Raw genomic sequence first — 18,982 nt, 5'->3', positions numbered from 1 at the left:
AGGTCAAAGTTCAGTTTAAGATCAAAGGTCAGACTGAAAGATACGGTTGTGACAACACCAATGAAACGTGGACAAGCAAAGCTTTTAAAAAACATCCAAGTTTAGTGCACACACACAGATGTCCACTTTTTAAGGCAAGGAACAGAGAGTGAAGCAAAAAACCTTGAGGAATCACTCCTGCTTTTCACTGAAATGATACTGATATCATGACAACAACACTGCCATTAAAACATAGACAAACACATGATGGTACATTATACACCTCCGCCGACGTGAGCAGAGAAAATAACGCTTTGTTATGAACACTCATAAAGGACAATGTAACATTCAGTTCATTCATTACCGGTCATAATCCCAATGCTATACATTTTACCAAATAGAAATAAAAAAAGCATAATTAAAAGTTTTGTAGAAAGAACATGCTTCGACAATGTGTTCCTCATTCCTCGGTCTTCAACTTTCTCCATGGTTGATTGAGTGTCAGTGCATCTCCTCTCACACACGCACAAACATACAAAAGATTGAGTTACGGAAAAACACAGACTTTGTGACGTCACATTAAACACACACACCCTAACCTACAAGCAAAGATCTGATTCAAAGGCAGCTTTCACTGTAAGATGGTTTCTGAGGTTTCACTGTAGATGCTCACAAAAAAGTGGGACTCAGGTGAAATTTAACACCAAATTACGAGTTTGTATTGTGAATTTATTTTGATGTCCATTAAGCCCATTCCTGCTTATTCCACTTTCCTTTACATTATTGTTAATTGTGATTCCGTTCCATCAGATTTTTATAATTGTTATACAGTAAAAATACTGTAATACTGCAACTGTACTTTTTAATTTTTGCTTTAAAAATTAAATTATGCATTACAGTAATGATAACTGAGAGGGGAAATGTGATTCACAATGCAAAAATAATAATAAAAATATTGGGAAAATATGAAGATTTAACAAAAACTTTAGGAAATGCTGTATATAATTTAATATTTCTTTCTATTGTGGTAAAATATGACCTGGACATTCTTTTGAAGATTCACCCAAGCACATTTGGTCATGTTCAAGGAGAGCTACAGACCTCTGAGGATACCTTATCTTTCCCCATCGTCTTCCTGTTTACTCGTCAAATTAGATGACAAGGGCGGTTGAGACAAACATGCTGCCATCTTGCAGCCATGCTCATAAGTGCTGTGCTTGTGCGGGACAAATGAAGAAAACAGGCCCTCTGATGGCTCCAACTGAAAGGAACCTGGGTACTAACACTGGAGAATTAAACCCATGAACTGTCTCCAGACACTGCACTCGGTGGCCAGCAGTGGGCGTCCTTATCTGCTTCATTTTGTTGTGTAGTACTTTAAAACTTAAGCTTCATCCGTTCAACAATTAATCCACCCTCAAGAATGGTCTTTAAAGTCAGCATGCAGACCATCTCTCTCTCTCTCTCTCTCTCACACACACACACACACACACACACACACACACACACACACACACACAGAGAAATACGTGTTTTTTCTCATACATACAGGTAGATCCCTCCTAGAGGCCATGGAATGATTCAACTAAACTTTGTCCCGAACAGAACAAGTATTAGAATAACAATTATGACAAAGAGAATTAAAATGACCAACATCTTGCGGTTTTTCTTCTGGTACTGTTCAGCCTAAAAAAGAAAAGAGAAACATTTAGTGTGCTTTTCATCTCTACTATGCGATATTACTTTTAAACTGTCATGTGGATATCGCAAAGTCCATTCATATTACTCAACAAGTTACTGAAAAAGTAAATGTAAGCAATTAACCCTTGACATGTTGCTTAACACATCATCAGGCTTGATAAGGGCCTCACCTTTTGCAATTGCTGCAACCCCTCGTCTGTTTTGACACAAGCTTGCTCGACATTGAAGTCGATTCTGTCGAGGACTGTGCCCTGAATTGAATATATACATTGACATTAATGCAGAGGTCTTCAACCCTGCTCCTGGGGACCCAGGGTGCGTCTCAATCAGCTCCCTAGCTGTATATACTGTACCTATACATGTATAAAGAATCTAAAATTGCACAAGTTAAGGATGGAACCTGCTCTATTTAATATTTTATTCCATCAAAAAGAACACTGACCTGTTCAACAACCATTCCAGCAAGATCTCTAAATATCTCATTAAGGTCAGAGATGGACTGAACGATCTGTCGAATTTCTCTCTCCCGCTCTTCTACGATCACTGTGTTCTGCTGAACCAGAACTAGCTGGTCATCTGTAAATCCCTAAGAGAGTGAGAAAGACACTTAGTCACACACAGCCAGATGTCAACCGTTTATTGACAATAATATATATAATTTCATATTATGGACAATATAAAATATAAATCTATACAGCATTTACTCAAATAGTCTGGAATTTAGAATTTACAAGCTAAGGACATTAGGCATCAAAACCTTATAATATAAGTGTTTAATAGTTTTAGCATAAAGCTTGGTGTTTAAAATGGATATTATCTGCTTCCAACAATAGTGCAAAATTATAAAATTAGCAAAACACTGATTGGCTTATTATCAATATGTAAACATGTATGTAGTATAAATGCTTAAATATTTGGAATTCGAGATGAAAGAATTAAGGATATGTAGAGTATTTGTACAACATTCTCACTCTGTCATATAATGCAATATCTTCATCTTCCTCCACAAGAGGACCAGAGTCAAAAAAGTGCTTGGATCTTTCTTCACGGTTTTTCATGCCTGAAAATAAAAGCAAATCAAAGAACTGAGCATACAGTGACACATGTCAGCATTTTGTATTTTAAAGAGCCTCAATTTAAGTTTAAAGTGAAGTTAAGGAACACAAGGGTAAGGGTACACAACAAAGATGTCCTAAAAACGGAAACGTTTTTCCTTTGCTTTTTTTTTTTCGCATACAGATGACAATCCCCGTTCACACGGATCCATGAAAATAACTAAGAACATTGTATTATGCTGCCAGGCCAGGAGTTGGCAATGTCAATTTGTAAAGAAACACTACGCACCCAAAGAGTATAGAAGTACCTCTATACTCTTTGACGCACCTATAGACTGAACACGTAATATGCATGCCTATGATGTCACTATTTTCACAAATTTGCTTTCAAAAACTTGCAATTTTAATCCCGTTTTCAAAGGTTTGCCCTTTCAGGCTCCCAAAACGGCGTTGACGGGTAAAGGACCAGCCAAAACGCATAAAAAGTGTTAAATTTTTAGTTGAAAAAGATGTAGTGTAAACGGCCCGGTGTAGTGTAAACTTTGCAAGATCATAATCGCACTAAACCAAATCATGATTTTGGTTTCATTTCAGTTAATTGTGCAGCCCTAGATAAACCTCACACACAAATAAAAACACAACAAACTCAATTCCCACAGAAAAGCTGCTGTCTCACACACATGCAAAACTGTATCGCATGTGTGCTTCTAAGGTAAATTTTTTCAATCGCACGTGTACGTCACACTGTACAGCCCTGTCAACATATATAATGTGTTTCTGTGTGCATACACCTACGTTTTAGGTAGCTTGACTGTGTGTGTCTGAAGTTGATTGACAGTTCTTGAAGGCTCTGGGCCAATGAAGACACCACATTGGTCAACAGCCTGTTTTCTTGCTCTGTACAGTGATGACTCTGAGTCTGCAGCCCCGTCACGGCCCGCTGGCACCTGTGAAACATCTACACACACATAATATGCAGATGCTGAAAATTGTTTCGTTTTATGATGTGTGCAGATCAATTGCTGAAGTTTTCCTGTGTCCACTTTAACCGCTTTAGTTATGAACAGATGTCACAGTAATAATAAAACATGATTTATGTGCGTGTTATTATACCTGTGTAACTTCCTGTGTAGTGATCTCGATGGCATGCTCCTCCTCACTGCTGTCATCCAGCGTGGGACGGTTCATGTGTTTGTCGTGCAGACTAGCCAGTTCCTTCATCTTCTGACGAATACGTGTGATTTCATATTGAATCTGTGGGAACAAGGAATTCACTGTCTGTCTCTTAAACAGAGATGAAATTAACATTCCAGCTGAACTAACATCTTAATGTCATACTTGGTTGACTATGGATAGAAGACTATGTATACGAAAGTCAAATATCCATAGGTTCAGGATAAACACAGAAATTATTTTAACTGATACATCCATTTGCATGAATGCAATGTATAAAAAAAAAAATGCATCATCCACCTAGAACAGTAGTCTTGCCAGTAACAACTTATTATTTTTTTTTTAAAAATGTATACACTAAAAATTAATATACACTTCCATTTGGGGTCGGTAAGATTTTTTTTATGTTTTTGAAAGAAATCTCTTATGCTCATCAAGGCTGCATTCATAGGGTCAAAAATACAGTAAAAACAGTAATATTGTGAAAATTTCAAATAACTTTTCTATTCGAATATATATTTAAAATGTAATTTTCAGCATAATTTCTTCAGTCTTTAGTGTCACATGATACTTCAGAAATCATTCTAATGATTTGCTACTCAAGAAACATTATCATTATCAATGTTGAAAACAGTTGTGCTGCTTCATATTCTTGTGGAAACCGTGACACATTTTTTTCAGGATTCTTTTGTAGTAACATTATAAATGTCTTTGCTGTCATTTTTGATAAATGTAATATGTCCTTGCTGAATAAACGTAATAAGTTCTTTTTTAAAAATCTGAATGAACCCAAAAATGGTAGTTTAATCATAATGCAAGCAGCATGTTTCTGCTAGAACCTACTGTGGTCACATGTTTTTGTTTGTACAAACTAAGGGATGAGTCTAAATGATTTTCTCTAGTGATTTACAGCATTCCACAGATGCCATCGGTAGAGCTGAACTTGTTTTGAAACTGGAACATTCCTTTAATGTCACTGATCAACAATGCATCCCATCCTTTCTTTTTAAGAACACTTAAAACAATCATCTAATTACCTCATCCACTCCCTCCACCCATTTAGGCGGGAGTCTCTTCGTGACACCGATAGCAGCCTCTGGATCCAAACTGATGCCTGACACCAGGGCCATACGATCATCAGCCAACTAACAGACAGAGAAACAAGACAGCAAACATCACATTTCTTTGTTGAGAATATCTGTGCAATACATTTAAATACGGTAAACCTGTCAAATGTATTTGCATTATTTATTACTAAGGGCTAATTTATCTTTTTTCCGTAATTATTTCCGTAAAACTTTGAACATAATATCTGATTGATGTTAGTCTTATTATCACTAGTTTTCTCCGCTAGAATAGATGTCATCCTCTTATTTACCTTGCGCGACAGTGGGGACCTCGTCATTCATTCGGTGCCTAACATGGCGGATTCATGTGCGCCTTCATGCGTAAGAAGACCCGAAAGAGAACTAGTGCGCTGCGCTCTGTGTGAGAAGTTTTGTGTTCGCTGTTCGCACACATCTAAAGTGCACACAGAAAGCTGTGTATCTCAGACAGCATGCAAACAATATAATGAATTATCTTTCACGTCTCCTTGCGCTTGAATGGACAAATTCACACAGATTTATATCAAATGCCCACCTTGGCGAGTATCCTAGTAAACAAAGTTATGGCTTAAGTGAACGTAAACAGTAGAGAAAGACAACGCATGTGTATCATTATATTGGATCCGTGCATTTGTCTTTAAGTGACATCAGCCTAATGTTCCTGCTGCTGTCTTGTGTTTTTAAAGTTAATCAAAAGACAAAAGACAAAGAAATCACTCACTGCTCTTCACTGAAAAACTTTTTTTTGTACATTTTATAAGGATTAACCTTTATTTAATTTGTACAATAAAGATTACATGCAGTGTTGTTTTACATTTGATTACTTTACATTCAATTTCTGTACCTGAAAACTAAAGTTAATCTACCTGCAAAACCCGAAAAGCACTGATTATTTCATTCGTATCTTTGGTCTACTGTATTTATTTATTTGCGCTATATTTGCGTTTGATTATTTGTTCTTTTTTTATTAATGACCGTTTACTTGTCTTTAATAATCTTTTATACATTTATATTAGTTAGATTTTAATTGAAATTCTTGTGAATTGGAATCGAATCGGGACACCTGTATCGATACCCAGTCCTAGTATTGGTAGATGAAAGCATCATCAAATTAGGCAAAATATTTAATAAACAAAAACACACGAGGAATGAAGGATATAAATGATGGTGTTCCCATTTCTGCACAAAAACTGACCCTTTTAAGCCCCGCCTTAAAATTGGAACTGAACATTATCCTACTATTGTTCCATTATTATCAGACAAGCTCTTGTTTTTTTCTAATGCAAGTCTATGTAAGTCGTGTGTGTTTGGATAGTTTCGAATGCATTCTCTCATTCTTAAATGAGCATGTAGATCCATATTTTTATGGTGATAAATTAATCAATCAATTAATCAATTCTTCCCAAAAGGAAGTTCTGTAAAGCTAGTCTAAACTAGCAACCGTAATCAAGGGGGCGGAGATTAGCAATGGGACGTTGATTCAGATCTACCCATAAACTTAGGTTAAAACATCAAGGTTACCTCATCAAACTCCTAATGTGATTGGAAGAGCCCGGCGAAGTCCCATCCAATGAGAGGAGAGATAGAAGAGAAGGGGAGGGACAATAGGAGTGAGAGCAGAGGAGCCCAAGACAAAAAGAAGTGATCAGCATCAAAAAGACTGACAGCAGGACTTGGACAGAACTGGACAAATCAAGAACAAAAAAAAACAAAAACAAAAACAGTAAATGCAAATTGTTACTTATATATTATTGTAGGATATGGAAATGCATATACATATAAAAATACTATGTGAATTATTTATATCAAATGCATAACGTTGCTATAAAGTTCAAGGCATGAAAGATTTGTCCATTCCAGCCCAATAACATCTCAATCCCACTGTATAATTGTGCTACTGATTCATAAACTCACTAGATATTAGGTTTGGAAAAATCAACCCATTTTCAATTTGTTACTGAATTTGTAAAATGATTAAGCTTATAGATAAATCCTATTTTTAACCCAAAACAACAAAGTGACACGATTATTGTAACGATTATCTGAACAATGAATGCACAGCAGAAGATTCAGTAAGGATTTTTGCAAGACAGTGCAAGAGGTGCTCAGATCACAAGAAGTGCAAACAGGGAAAAATCAACATGCAAGCAGATAGTAAGGAATGGAGCCACTACACCAGACAAAACACAAGCAGGCATGATATATGATTGGAATGACGTCCGTGCTAGTAACTTTGTCACTCTTCACAGGTACAAATATCACACTGACAGATCTGTCTGTCAAGACCCAATCAATACCCTATAACAGGGTTTGTCAAATCCAGTCCCGGAGGGCCACTGCTCAAATCCTGATCAAACTCCCCTACTATACCTGTGATTTTCTAGTGATCCTGAAGACCTGGATTGGCTCTCTCGGGTGTGTTTGATCAGGGTTGGAGCTAAACTCTGCAGGGCATTGGCTCTCCACTCCAGGGCAAGATTTGAGGAACCCTGCCCTATAAAGATACAGGACTATTTCAAATCATGCTGGATACCAGGCCGCCCACCCGCATCAAAGAGAAAGAAAAATGTGATACACAGCTAATCTGAAGGAAATATCTATGGAAGATTGGAAGACAAAACATACTGCCTTCCTCTGGAGTCTCATTTTTAAAACGGTAAAAACATAACTTGACTAACAGCAGCACCATCTTTGATTTTTAATGGGAACGAAAGGGGCTGTGAGGGAAAGACATGCATCTCTTCAATGGGCTGTACTGTTATTTAATGTGTTTTTGGATTGTTCTGTTCATGAAACACTGGAAAAAATATCTTACCAACAAATTTCAGTTGTCAAAAAACTCCCGACAATATAAACTGTAGAAAATTGTAAGTAATCTAGGAGCTTTATACAGCGGATGCCATTGGAAACACGGCAAGTCTATCCCTCACAGCCTCATTTTCATACTGTCGACGGTGCTGCTCTGAATAAGCTCTATATACTGTAGAGCACCAAAGTTGTCTCACAAAAACCTTTTATAAATGTAACAATAAAGCTCACCATTACAGTTATTAATTATGTATTTAAATGAATAAACAGCAGCTATCACATGACATATGACAGCTTCGAGTCATTTAAGGGGAGGTGATATAAAGATGCATACATTTTATGATATTATTAAAAAAATAACTATTTTAACTTTGTATTATATATACTCCCAGATAACCAGAATTTATATAGGCTACGTTTAATTAAAATTACGCTATATCATCATTACAAATCTCAGGAAGTTTTGTAAACTAAATTAATACTTCTATTCAGCAAGTATGCCTTAATTTGATCAAAATGAATACATTTAAATACAAAACATATTTACATAGAACATTTTTATTTTACATTGTTATAATATTACTGCATTTTTTATCAAATAAATGCAGCCTTGGTGAACAGAAGAGACTTCTTTCAAAAACATTTTTTTTATTAAACTTTTGAACGGTAGTGTATACTGGATTTGACATTACAATTTCATAATTTCAAGTGACACACACAAGACTTAATATGAGGTAAATATTACCCAGCTAATATTTTCATCAATTATTTTTGCTACAATGACAATATAAAAGCCAACGAACTTCTCCTTATAATATAATGCTTAATATTGTTCCAAATACAATATAAATGGATCGGAAAACATACATCTGCTTTATATTTAAGGGGGCGATTTAAGTAAACGTTATATATTGTGGGGTCACTGGCATCATGATGTTCCCTGCAGATACACTGATGATCTAAACGTCCTTAAACTAGCACGACCATCACCTTTTTAGTAACTCCATTGCCATTCCCGTCTGAGTTAAATCAAAATGCGACTGTATGAAAACTGTTTCGTGATCAGCTAGCCGTTTAGCACAGACCTGCCAGCTCCGCACACAGCAAACAAAACAGTGGAGGTTTGTTGGACAACTGACATCAACAAACATCACTAGCTAGGGATGTTGTCTAGCTAGCTGAGAATCCAACACACACACGCGAAAACATTCAATTCAGACAATGAACGTTAGACTCACCGCAGCATTGCTACGTGTATTCAGAGTACGACGGGGGTCGTATGTACTCACTTGCTCAGCCAAAATCTGCCGGTTTTGGATTGCATTGTTCCGCATTAATAAGAAGGCATCGGTTAGTCGCCGAGTTGCCATGGCTACGCAATACAAGAGGACGGTAAAATGAAATAACTACAGGCTGCCTCGATGGCTGTCTTGAGATTAGTTACTCGGTTCGTCGTCAAGGCTGCAGGCTACTTAACTAGCGAGCTAGCCTGCAAAACGGCAGGCGGGCTCGCCCAGCAACTCAGCGCCTCCGATTTTGAAAGTTATCGGCTCTCTTTTAGACCAATGCAGTCCTGAGTCTATATCCTGTAAAGTACTACAACATTACAAGACCGACAACCCAAGTTATCCGCTTGGTTTGGGCTGCAAATGGATCATGTCTGTGTGACTTCCGTGACGTGGAATACGTAAACGTGACATCACAATGAAACTTCCGCTTTGGGCAATGAATATGCAAAAATCAGAGACGTTTTAATTTATTTTTAATTTGTGACTTTTTTTAACCTTATAGTTTTAATTAGTAAAAATCACATTATAAAAGCAATATTGTAATATTTCAGTATTTGTACATCTTATTTTGCTTTGTTTATTGAGTTATATTCGATATATAATTTGTCGAGTAAGTGCTGTCATTTATTTACATTTTTTCTCTTTTATTCCAGTTAATGTTTATATCTTAAAAAAAAAAAATCTACTGTTGATGGTTATGGTTTGTATTATTATTATTATTTTTTAAATATGGAAGAAGAATATGGTAGTTTTGCAAATATAAAACTCATATATTTATTAGTTACAACAAGCCATATAAATAAATGTATATTCGTAAATTTAGTTTGTTCTTTAAATATGAGCATAAAAACAATTTTGTTTAAAACCAATGATATAACATTTCCTGCGTTGAGAATAATACGGCGACTCAGAAGCGCCATTTGGCATTTCCACAATCTGCACTTGCGAAACGGTTTCATTTGAAGTTTCACCACACGGCGGCAGTGTTTCCCACCTGAAAAAAATCATACGCACAATCTGACATCGGTGTGGAAGATGATAGGGGAAACCTCTGTGTGAACGCTTTTAGAAAACGTTTTTACTCCAAATGTTGAAAACGTATGGATGTCTATTAGCTGGGGATCTATTAAAAGGATAACTATGATAAAATACCTTTCTATAGTGTCTGGTGGAAAGTAGACTTTGGGGATCAGCACTGCTGTTGCTTTTCCCAGGACAGGACAGAGGAACTAGTCATTTATCTCACTTAACCAGACAGTGTCTAAACTCCATATGTGAAACCGGTAAACATGTCTTGATGTTATTCTATCTATCTATCTATCTATCTATCTATCTATCTATCTATCTATCTATCTATCTATCTATCTATCTATCTATCTATCTATCTATCTATCTATCTATCTATCTGTCTATCTGTCTGTCTGTCTGTCTGTCTGTCTGTCTGTCTGTCTGTCTGTCTGTCTGTCTGTCTGTCTGTCTATCTATCTATCTATCTATCTATCTATCTATCTATCTATCTATCTATCTATCTATCTATCTATCATTTAGTTTTGATGGCATAGCTATTATTACAGTGTGGAAAATAGTAGTAAAGAACCCATAGGTGTGTCCAAAGGTTTGACTGGTATTTAAAATTTTTTTTAAAGAAGAAGAAGAAGAAAATAAAGAGAGAGTTTGCTTTATTTTCCATGTGCTAACTAGTGTGACATGCCAAATCTGGGGTTACGTAAGAAGAGCCCACCCCTGTTGACCTGCTGTGTATATAACTCAGAATCGTGCACCTTAGAGCGACCCTTCAAAGATGTTCTGCAGGACTGGTGAAATTATTACTGCATACTGCCAATTTATAACAACCTTAAAAAGGGCCATCCTGCCATGCTGCACAAAGAACTGTGACTTACTGCCAGAGACCAGCAGCCAACCCCACAGGAACATCATTTAAAGATATGTGTGAGTGAACGGTTGGAAGTTAAACTACAATAATAGATCCAAGATTACAGAATATTCTGGAATAGAGTATACATAATAAAATATTAAATAAAATATAAAGGCCTAATAAAACAAAGTTGAGGTTGCACAATGAGAAAAGACAGATGTAACTGGAGGGTTTATATAACAAGAACGCTAACAGACAACTACAGAATGTATATTGCATATAAACGTTCATAAATAGAGAGCGTGTTAGGGAGGTTAACTGGGGCCATGAAGCAGACAAAACCCAGCAGTCGTTTTACCTCATCTGGACAGTAACAGAAAAGAGAAGCTGTGACCAAGAGTAACAAGGATTTCACAAAAAGAACAGCTCTGTAACCCAAATCCATTTCCTGTTCAAGACACTCAATCTGGATTTTTACCATATTACACACCACGTACTATACATTATAGATCAAAAGTTTGGGGTCTATATATTTATTCATGTTTTTGAAAGAAGTCTCTTATAATCAACAAGGCTGCGTTTATTTAATCAAAAATAAATTAAAAACAGTAATAATGTGAGATTTGGTTACAATTTAAAATGACTGTTTTCTATTTTAATATATTTTAAAATATAATTTATTCCTGTAATGGCAAAGCTTTGAAGATTTGGTCCTAAAGAAACTGTTCTTATTATTATCAATGTTGAATACATTCATATTTTAACCGTGATGCGTGTGTGTGTGTGCATACAAAATCTCTCTATAATATATATATATATATATATATATATATATAATCACACATTAATATACACATTATTATTTTTTGAAGAAAATAAGATTTGGCAAATAGGATGTAGAATTTTTACATGAAATTTGAAATTCATTTTACTTTCATAATACAACAAATTTCAAAGTAAAAAAAAATGAGAAAAAAGGTAGGACGGGACTTGAAGTTATCCGTCAGAAATTGATTGGATTGTGAAAAATGTATGTCCAACAGTCATTTTACCAGTACTTTTCATCTATTTTGACTTTGTTTATTCAAATATTTATTAATCTAATTTATGATTATTGAATAGATTATAAACCATATAAAGTTATATATTATAGAACTTTAAATGATCGATTACAAACTTTTTCCCTTCTCCCTTCTTTGTCTTCTCACACACTTGTCTCTCCTCTCTTTTCCCCCTCACAGTTCAGTGTGAGATTCTCCTCTCTGCTTTATCTTAACCCTCCATGCATACCCAAACCCCGATGGCCGTCCTCACACACACATTTACGCAGACCCCGCCAGCCACATTCATCATGCTCCTTCGGCCCATTCATCACATCCCCCTGAGCCCCCACAGTTCTCTCAGACACAGGCATGGGGTTAGCAAACATCTCATGGAATTTAGGGCTGTGGTTGGGTTTTTAATGTTTTACAGCGAGCCTCTCACAGTTCACAATTCCCCACAGCGCGGAGGAACTCACGGGGAATGGAAGGAGAACGCATGTGTACGTAATATGAATGGTGTGTGTGCTCAAGTGCAAATGCAGACTGTTTACAGTGCTTTCATACTTTGTGGCCCGTGGTGATGACATTTATTTGCCCTTGACGGAAGAGGAATCTCTTTGATTTTGTTCGACGTGAGAGCTGATAAGAGTGACAGCAGCCTAGTGTGGCGCTCTATTTGCCCTGTCACTGAAAAGATAGCAGGGCTATTAGCAAAATCTTTTTGACCTCACAATTTAAAGAAAGCCAAAAGGGATACAATCCATATAGTGTGTATGAAATAAATAATACAGGGGTCTTGCATCTCATTTTTTGCAAGTCATTTAAAAAATTGCTCATTGTGAAATTCAAGCTACCAAATGAATAAATGGTAAAAATTTTCATCAAGTTTTCAATTAGTTAAAGGTGCAGTAAGCGATTTTTGAAAAACGCTGTTGAAAGTTGATTAGACCGAGCAGCACAACACACTTGTAGCCAATCAGCAGTAGGGGGCGTGTCACTCGTGATGGGGGAGGAGAGAGAGGGAGAAAGAGGGAGATTTGAAGAACGACTGTAGAAAGAGAGATGGCTAAGAGACATTACAAAAGAGAAAATCTCTGAGGAATATCACTGGGAAAAGAAGGTTATGATCAGGCAAGAGCATTAATATTGGAAAAGCTTTCCAGCGCTGGAGAGGCCAAAGCATTCCTGTGCTTCCTTGTCGTTCGCTCGCCGTCTTCGCTTTATTTTTCGGGAAGCATTATTTTGCTCCGCTTCTGCCATGATAAAGAGACACTCTTGCATTGTGTGTTTGTGCATTTTGGGGGCGGAGCAATGAAGGGAGGAGTGTGTTTAGTTAGGTTGATTTCAAATATCAACACTGTTCAACAACGATTTTGAAAAATCACATACTGCACTTTCAACATTCATTTTTAACTATACTATAAATATGCAATATTATTTCATATACCTCAAATTGTTAATTCATGTCTGTTCATAATGTTAATATATAGTTTAAAATGTAAAAAATTAATTTATTCATTATTCATTGTTATTTCATGTCATTTTAATTATTAATTTGAAAGTATAGAACCGTAGCCTGACTTCGTCATACTCATATTCTAGTCAGAATGTGAGTCTGATACTGCTTCATAGCCAGGGCTTTGATTATGAGGCGTGTCTTAACCGAACCAGGAAAAAAAAACTCTGCACTCAATTGGATAGACCTACAACCAATCAGAGCAACGCAGTAAGTCAACTACTTTGCATAGCACAGTTGTCAACTACAGAACTCAAATGCACGCACGCTGGAAGAAGTAAAATAACGAGTGTTGCTTCTTTTACTTGGCCCTCTATGAGTGCTACCAAAGGAGAAACCACAACGACCACAGGGTTTTCATTGCGTCCCATCTTCTTAGTTACCATCGGAGCCAGCTGATAAATTAAACTTTTGCCGAATCCCATAGGAAGGACGGCAAACACATCTTTCCGATCGACAACTGCCTTGATTGCAGTTCTCTGTTCGTCTTTTAAAATGAATGCGCTGTCGATTTCTTTTACAACAGACGCGATAGCGGAATCTCTACATCTCAGTTCTCCAGCGGCAGTCATCTGTGAGGGAAACCAGTTCAACCCAAGCGCTCTTTGATAACGTGAGGATTACGTCCCTGCAGATCATCTGTCCATCATCGTATAAAGCCCGCCCTGGCAATTTGATTGGCCCGACGATTTCTGAACCGATCATAATTACTCCTCAATGGAGCGAGTCCAGACCGAACTTCCCGACCAAAAAATGTTGTGGGTGGGGTTCGGGCTGGCATCCAGGCTAATAGAACCGTATAATTTTTTATTCAATTTTCAAATATGCACATAAATATTGTTACATACATGTAACAGTATACATGTGACATGCAAATGTAGTTTACACAGACTATATAGCCTACAATGTCTAATACTACTGCTAACGTGCATGCGCCGCCCGCCGAGGCCTCTCGCAGCACCTGTCACACAGCGGCCGTAGACACATGTGCTCCTCAAACATTCCTTCCACATCTCTCATAAATCACCATAACCCGGCCACTCAGCTCCGCCAGCTGGATCTCCACACAGGGTGGCCAATGCTTTTTAACTGCATTTTTACAGGAGAAACTTTATACGAAAGTTATTTTTGTTCGTTGTCTTTAGTGCGTTTAGTGCATTTCAGAAATGTTTCTTTCTTACAATGAACGCATGTATTTGTTTTGTAAACTTTCAGATCTTGGCTATTTAGACACTTTGACATGAGAAGGGTTAAAGGTGATTGATGATATGAGGACCAAAACGAATCATGTTTCCATAGCCAGCCGAAACTGAACACACCTGCCACAATCCATGAATCACCTTTAAACGTTCATCATCATTGGGTAGGCTTTTTTTCCCCTCAGTCACTGTATAATGATAGTATTTACAGAATATACAGTATAATAGCCTACTAAATACACACTACAATTAAAAAGTTTGGGGTCAGTAAGAGTTATGAATACAAATATTTTTCTTAAGCAAGGATGAATAAAATTGATCCAAAGTAACATTGCACATTTATAATGTTACAAAGGATTTCAATTTCAATCTATCTATCTATCTATCTATCTATCTATCTATCTATCTATCTATCTATCTATCTATCTATCTATCTATCTATCTATCTATCTATCTATCTATCTATCTATCTATCTATCTATCTATCTATGAGCTTAGTTTAGAAGTTCATTTGAGTAACTTTATAACAAATAAATGAAAGTTTGACACAACGACACCTTTTCCATAATATTTAGTTTTATTTCAATGGCCTTAATCAGGACGTTAAACACCAGTCCACCAATTTTTTGGGGGTCTCCTATTTTTCCAGCTCTGCGCCCTCAATTCTTCAAACACCTCAGCAATAACATTCTCAGTGTCTTTTGTTTTCTTTGCTTGTCATAGGCCGTTAGCTTTGATAAAACATCCATTACTCTTTTATGAGCTACTCTAGATGTTTCAGAAGGAGCTGTGGAAACCTCAAACTCTGACATGCACTGTGTCCCATAAGCTCTCACCACACACGGGCCAATGGGATCAAATATCAATGTGAAATTCCTCATCGCTGAGCTACCTGGCCCGTCTATTATTGGCCCGCATGCAACAGAGGGGGCGCAATGGTGGCATGATTATATAGGTGTTACAGACTGGATGGAATCTGAAGGGCAGAGGTTCAGACTATAAAGAATGTGAGGTTTTGTGTGTGTGTGTGAGAGTGAGAGGGAGAGAGGGAGGAAGAACATAGAGTTTGAGAAATAGTTGGACAGAAAGTGGCAACCAAACCAAAATTTCTTATTGCTTAAGTTAACAAAAACTCCCTTAAATTAAAACAATGAAATGTATTAATATTCATTCTCAGAAAAAAAAAAAAAGCTAAACTTATACTTTTAAAGGTATAACATGGGGGTACCTTAAAGGGATAACTTTATACCTTATTTACCTCTAAAAGTACATAGTAGTACCTTAAGGGTATTATTTACTAATCTAAGGTATAAAATGCACATTTTAGGGATAAAATACAGGTATAAGGTACAGAGTTGTCCCTTAAAGAGTACTGCCCCAGTGACAAGCTGTTGTACCCCTCAAAGTAAAATGTTTGCCAATTTTTTTCTGAAAGTGATGCCATGAACTATAGGCTAAACAATTTACAGAATCATTAATAGAAAATTATATGTAATTCTATGGATTTTATGCAAGGTATTTTCTATGGTAAGGAAAAGTACATTAAACTATTTTATCATCATCCATCAACACTGAAGATCAAAGGAACAGAAGCTGCATATGAACACACACTCATGCACACTTCATTAACCGCAGACATACCACTCTTATCACAGGCAAGTCAATCTGCAACTGAAACAGTGTGATCATCTAGATAAACCTTCCTCTCTTCTTACTGTATATGGTACATAATATGCACTCTATACAGTGACATACATGCTCACACACACACACACACACACACACACACACACACACACACACACACACACACACACACACACACACACACACACACACACACACACACACACACACACACGTTTGAATTCCACTGTAAGAGGAGTCTCAGAATAAGATATTCAGTTCTCTTGCCAAACACAACAGATGTTTTGCATGGTATGTGTGAAACATCTGGGATTACCATAATTTACAGTGCTGCTTGTTTTTCCTACGTCTCTCATCACTAGATTAATATACTCATCAAACTTCAGTGTAAAGTAGCATGAATTAGCACGAATGTAAACCTGTACAAATAGACTTTATTCAAACTCAATGCTACATTTGTTTTGAAGCAGCCAGAGACACAAAGGTATCAAGATCAAGATGTGTTTTCTGCTTTTAATACACTATACTACCGTTCAAATGTTTGGGGTAAGTAGGGTAAATATATAAATATATACTTCCTACTTACCCCAATATATATATTTTGTATATATGTATTTTTGTTACAAAAATTATTTCAAATAAATGCCGTTCTTTTGAGCTTTCTATTCATCAAAGAATCCTGAAAAAGTATTACAGTTTCCACAAGAATATGAAACATCAATAATATGAAGAAATGTTTCTTGAGCAGCAAATCAGCATATTACAATGATTTCTGAAGGATCATGTGACACTGAAGAATGGAGTAAAGTTTCAAAATATATTTTTAAATTAATTGCAATAATATTTCACAAATGGTATTGTATTGTGTGATAGGATAATCCCATCTAAGGTACTTTAATAAAGAATGGTAATGCTCAAAGACAATTATTATTCATGATATCCCAAAAACATATTATCATGCTGCTTTTAAGTCAAATCAGAACAGGCAGAATATTAATGCATGCAAGTAATTTATTTATTGTCATTGTTCTGGCGTGATACTTGAATTGACGCAGAAAGAACTCGGATGAAATGCTGCTTATAAACGTTTGTACACAGAAACATGTTCAAAAATGTGGTTAATAAGAATGGATGTTTTCACATGCATTTAAAGTAAATTAATTAATTACAAGAGAAACCGCAATTTTTTCTTTGCCCGTTTTTTCATGTCACTTTGATTGAATTGTTTGATGTTTTTCATCACCAGCACTTCCCTATGATTATTAAAGGGTCTCTGAAGGAAAGTGAGTGCAAACATCTGCGGAAGAGCTGCACTTTTTTTTGTCTCTGTAATTAAAACCGATTTCTGGGTGTTTTGTGAAGGGGAAAATGCCAGACACATGTGCACATATTTATAGATATAAATCTAGTAAATCGTAATCATCCGTCCCTAACCATTTTGCCTTGCTAATTTTTATTTACAATTGCTTTATAATAACAAACAAGCCTTTAAAAAATAACTTCTTCATTCTGTGGCAGCCATCACGAGGTCCCCCATATCTGTTCTACACTGTTGTTGAATTCTACAAGGATGACCCGAGAGGTCGTGAGGAGGAACAGACCATTAGCTGTTCTCTTTGCTACACTGAGTCTGGAATCTTGGGAATTCTATTGCTCTTGAGTTCATATCAAGCAGACAATTCTCCATTCTGGAACTGAACTTGGCTTCAGGGTTACGGTTCTGGAGTTTTCTCTTCTCTTTTTAATCACAGGCTGAAGACCGCTCTTTGAACATAGTACAGTATGTAGACAAACATTAGAGAATCCTGGGATATATGGATCTTAAGCTGGCGGATCAGGCACCTGTGGGTTGTCCACGGGAGACACTTTATACCAGTGCCTCCGAAATGTCCCTCCCCCCACGTCTGACCTGGACACGGCCCGTTTGATCCGTCTCCAGTTCTCACAGTCAACAGAAGAGCTCTGCTTCTATACAGAACATTATTAACAATGATGAGCGGTGTGCTTTTCTTAGATAGACTGAGCTTAAGGCTGCATAAAAACAGTAATATTGTGAAATATTATTACAATATTAAATATTTGAATATATTTCAAAACGTCATTTATTCCAGTGATGCAAAGCTCACATGTGATCCTTCAGAAATCATTCTAATATGCTGATTTGAAAGAAACTTATTGTTATCAATGTTGAAAACAGTTGTGGAAACTGTGATACCGTTTTTTTCAGGATTCTTTGTTGAATATAGAGTTCAAAAGAACAGCATTTACTTGTATAGAAATCTTTAGTAATGTTATAAATGTCTTTACTGTCACTCTTGTTCAATTTAATACATCCTTGCTGAATACAAATATTCTTTTATTAAAAAAAAAAGAAAAGAAAAAAGTACTGACCCCAAACTTTTGAACTGCACTCTATGTATATTCTGTATTAACATATTAACATTCACACTCAGGTCCCACAGGTTAATATTCTAGATAATTTAGTATATACCTCCTCCTTTCCATCTTCGAGTATTTTTGTGGCTACACGCATGACCTGACATTAGCAACTCTCATTTGACTTGTTCTTGCAATGCTGTTTTTATGATTA

General features: G+C 36.4%; 1 protein-coding gene across 3 annotated transcripts; it reads right to left on the bottom strand.

The window, feature by feature from the left end:
• Positions 1-949: 949 nt before the first annotated feature.
• Positions 950-9,514, bottom strand: stx16 (syntaxin 16). Of its 3 annotated transcripts, XM_056270516.1 has the most exons (9): positions 9,112-9,198; positions 6,536-6,697; positions 4,946-5,053; positions 3,849-3,989; positions 3,531-3,693; positions 2,652-2,740; positions 2,123-2,266; positions 1,851-1,931; positions 950-1,665 (listed from the first exon to the last, which is right to left on the bottom strand). In XM_056270516.1, the coding sequence occupies exons 3-9, from the start codon at positions 5,036-5,038 to the stop codon at positions 1,561-1,563; spliced, it is 816 nt and encodes a 271-aa protein (XP_056126491.1). In that variant the 5' UTR covers positions 5,039-5,053; positions 6,536-6,697; positions 9,112-9,198; the 3' UTR covers positions 950-1,560. The 3 variants fall into 3 exon arrangements, with proteins under 3 accessions (XP_056126491.1, XP_056126489.1, XP_056126490.1); XM_056270514.1 differs by lacking the exon at positions 6,536-6,697 and having other exon boundaries at positions 9,061-9,514; XM_056270515.1 differs by lacking the exon at positions 6,536-6,697 and having other exon boundaries at positions 9,112-9,514.
• Positions 9,515-18,982: the final 9,468 nt, after the last annotated feature.

Source organism: Rhinichthys klamathensis, unplaced genomic scaffold (assembly GCF_029890125.1).
Source record: "Rhinichthys klamathensis goyatoka isolate OS25496 unplaced genomic scaffold, OSU_Roscu_1.1 h1tg000303l_1, whole genome shotgun sequence".
In the NCBI taxonomy this organism is placed as follows: Eukaryota; Metazoa; Chordata; class Actinopteri; order Cypriniformes; family Leuciscidae; genus Rhinichthys; species Rhinichthys klamathensis.
The sequence above is the reverse complement of the archived record's forward strand: the minus strand, read 5'-3'. Positions and strand labels throughout refer to the sequence as shown.

What these genes read in the sequence shown, in the direction of transcription:
- stx16 (XM_056270514.1), bottom strand. Translation starts at nt 9,192, where the DNA reads ATGGCAACTCGGCGACTAACCGATGCCTTCTTATTAATGCGGAACAAT. An exon ending in ACAGTCAAGCTACCTAAAAC is followed by an intron (nt 2,741 to 3,530) that starts GTAGGTGTATGC and finishes TTTTATTTTCAG; the next exon opens with GCATGAAAAACCGTGAAGAA. An exon ending in CTGGAATGGTTGTTGAACAG is followed by an intron (nt 1,932 to 2,122) that starts GTCAGTGTTCTT and finishes TATTCAATTCAG; the next exon opens with GGCACAGTCCTCGACAGAAT.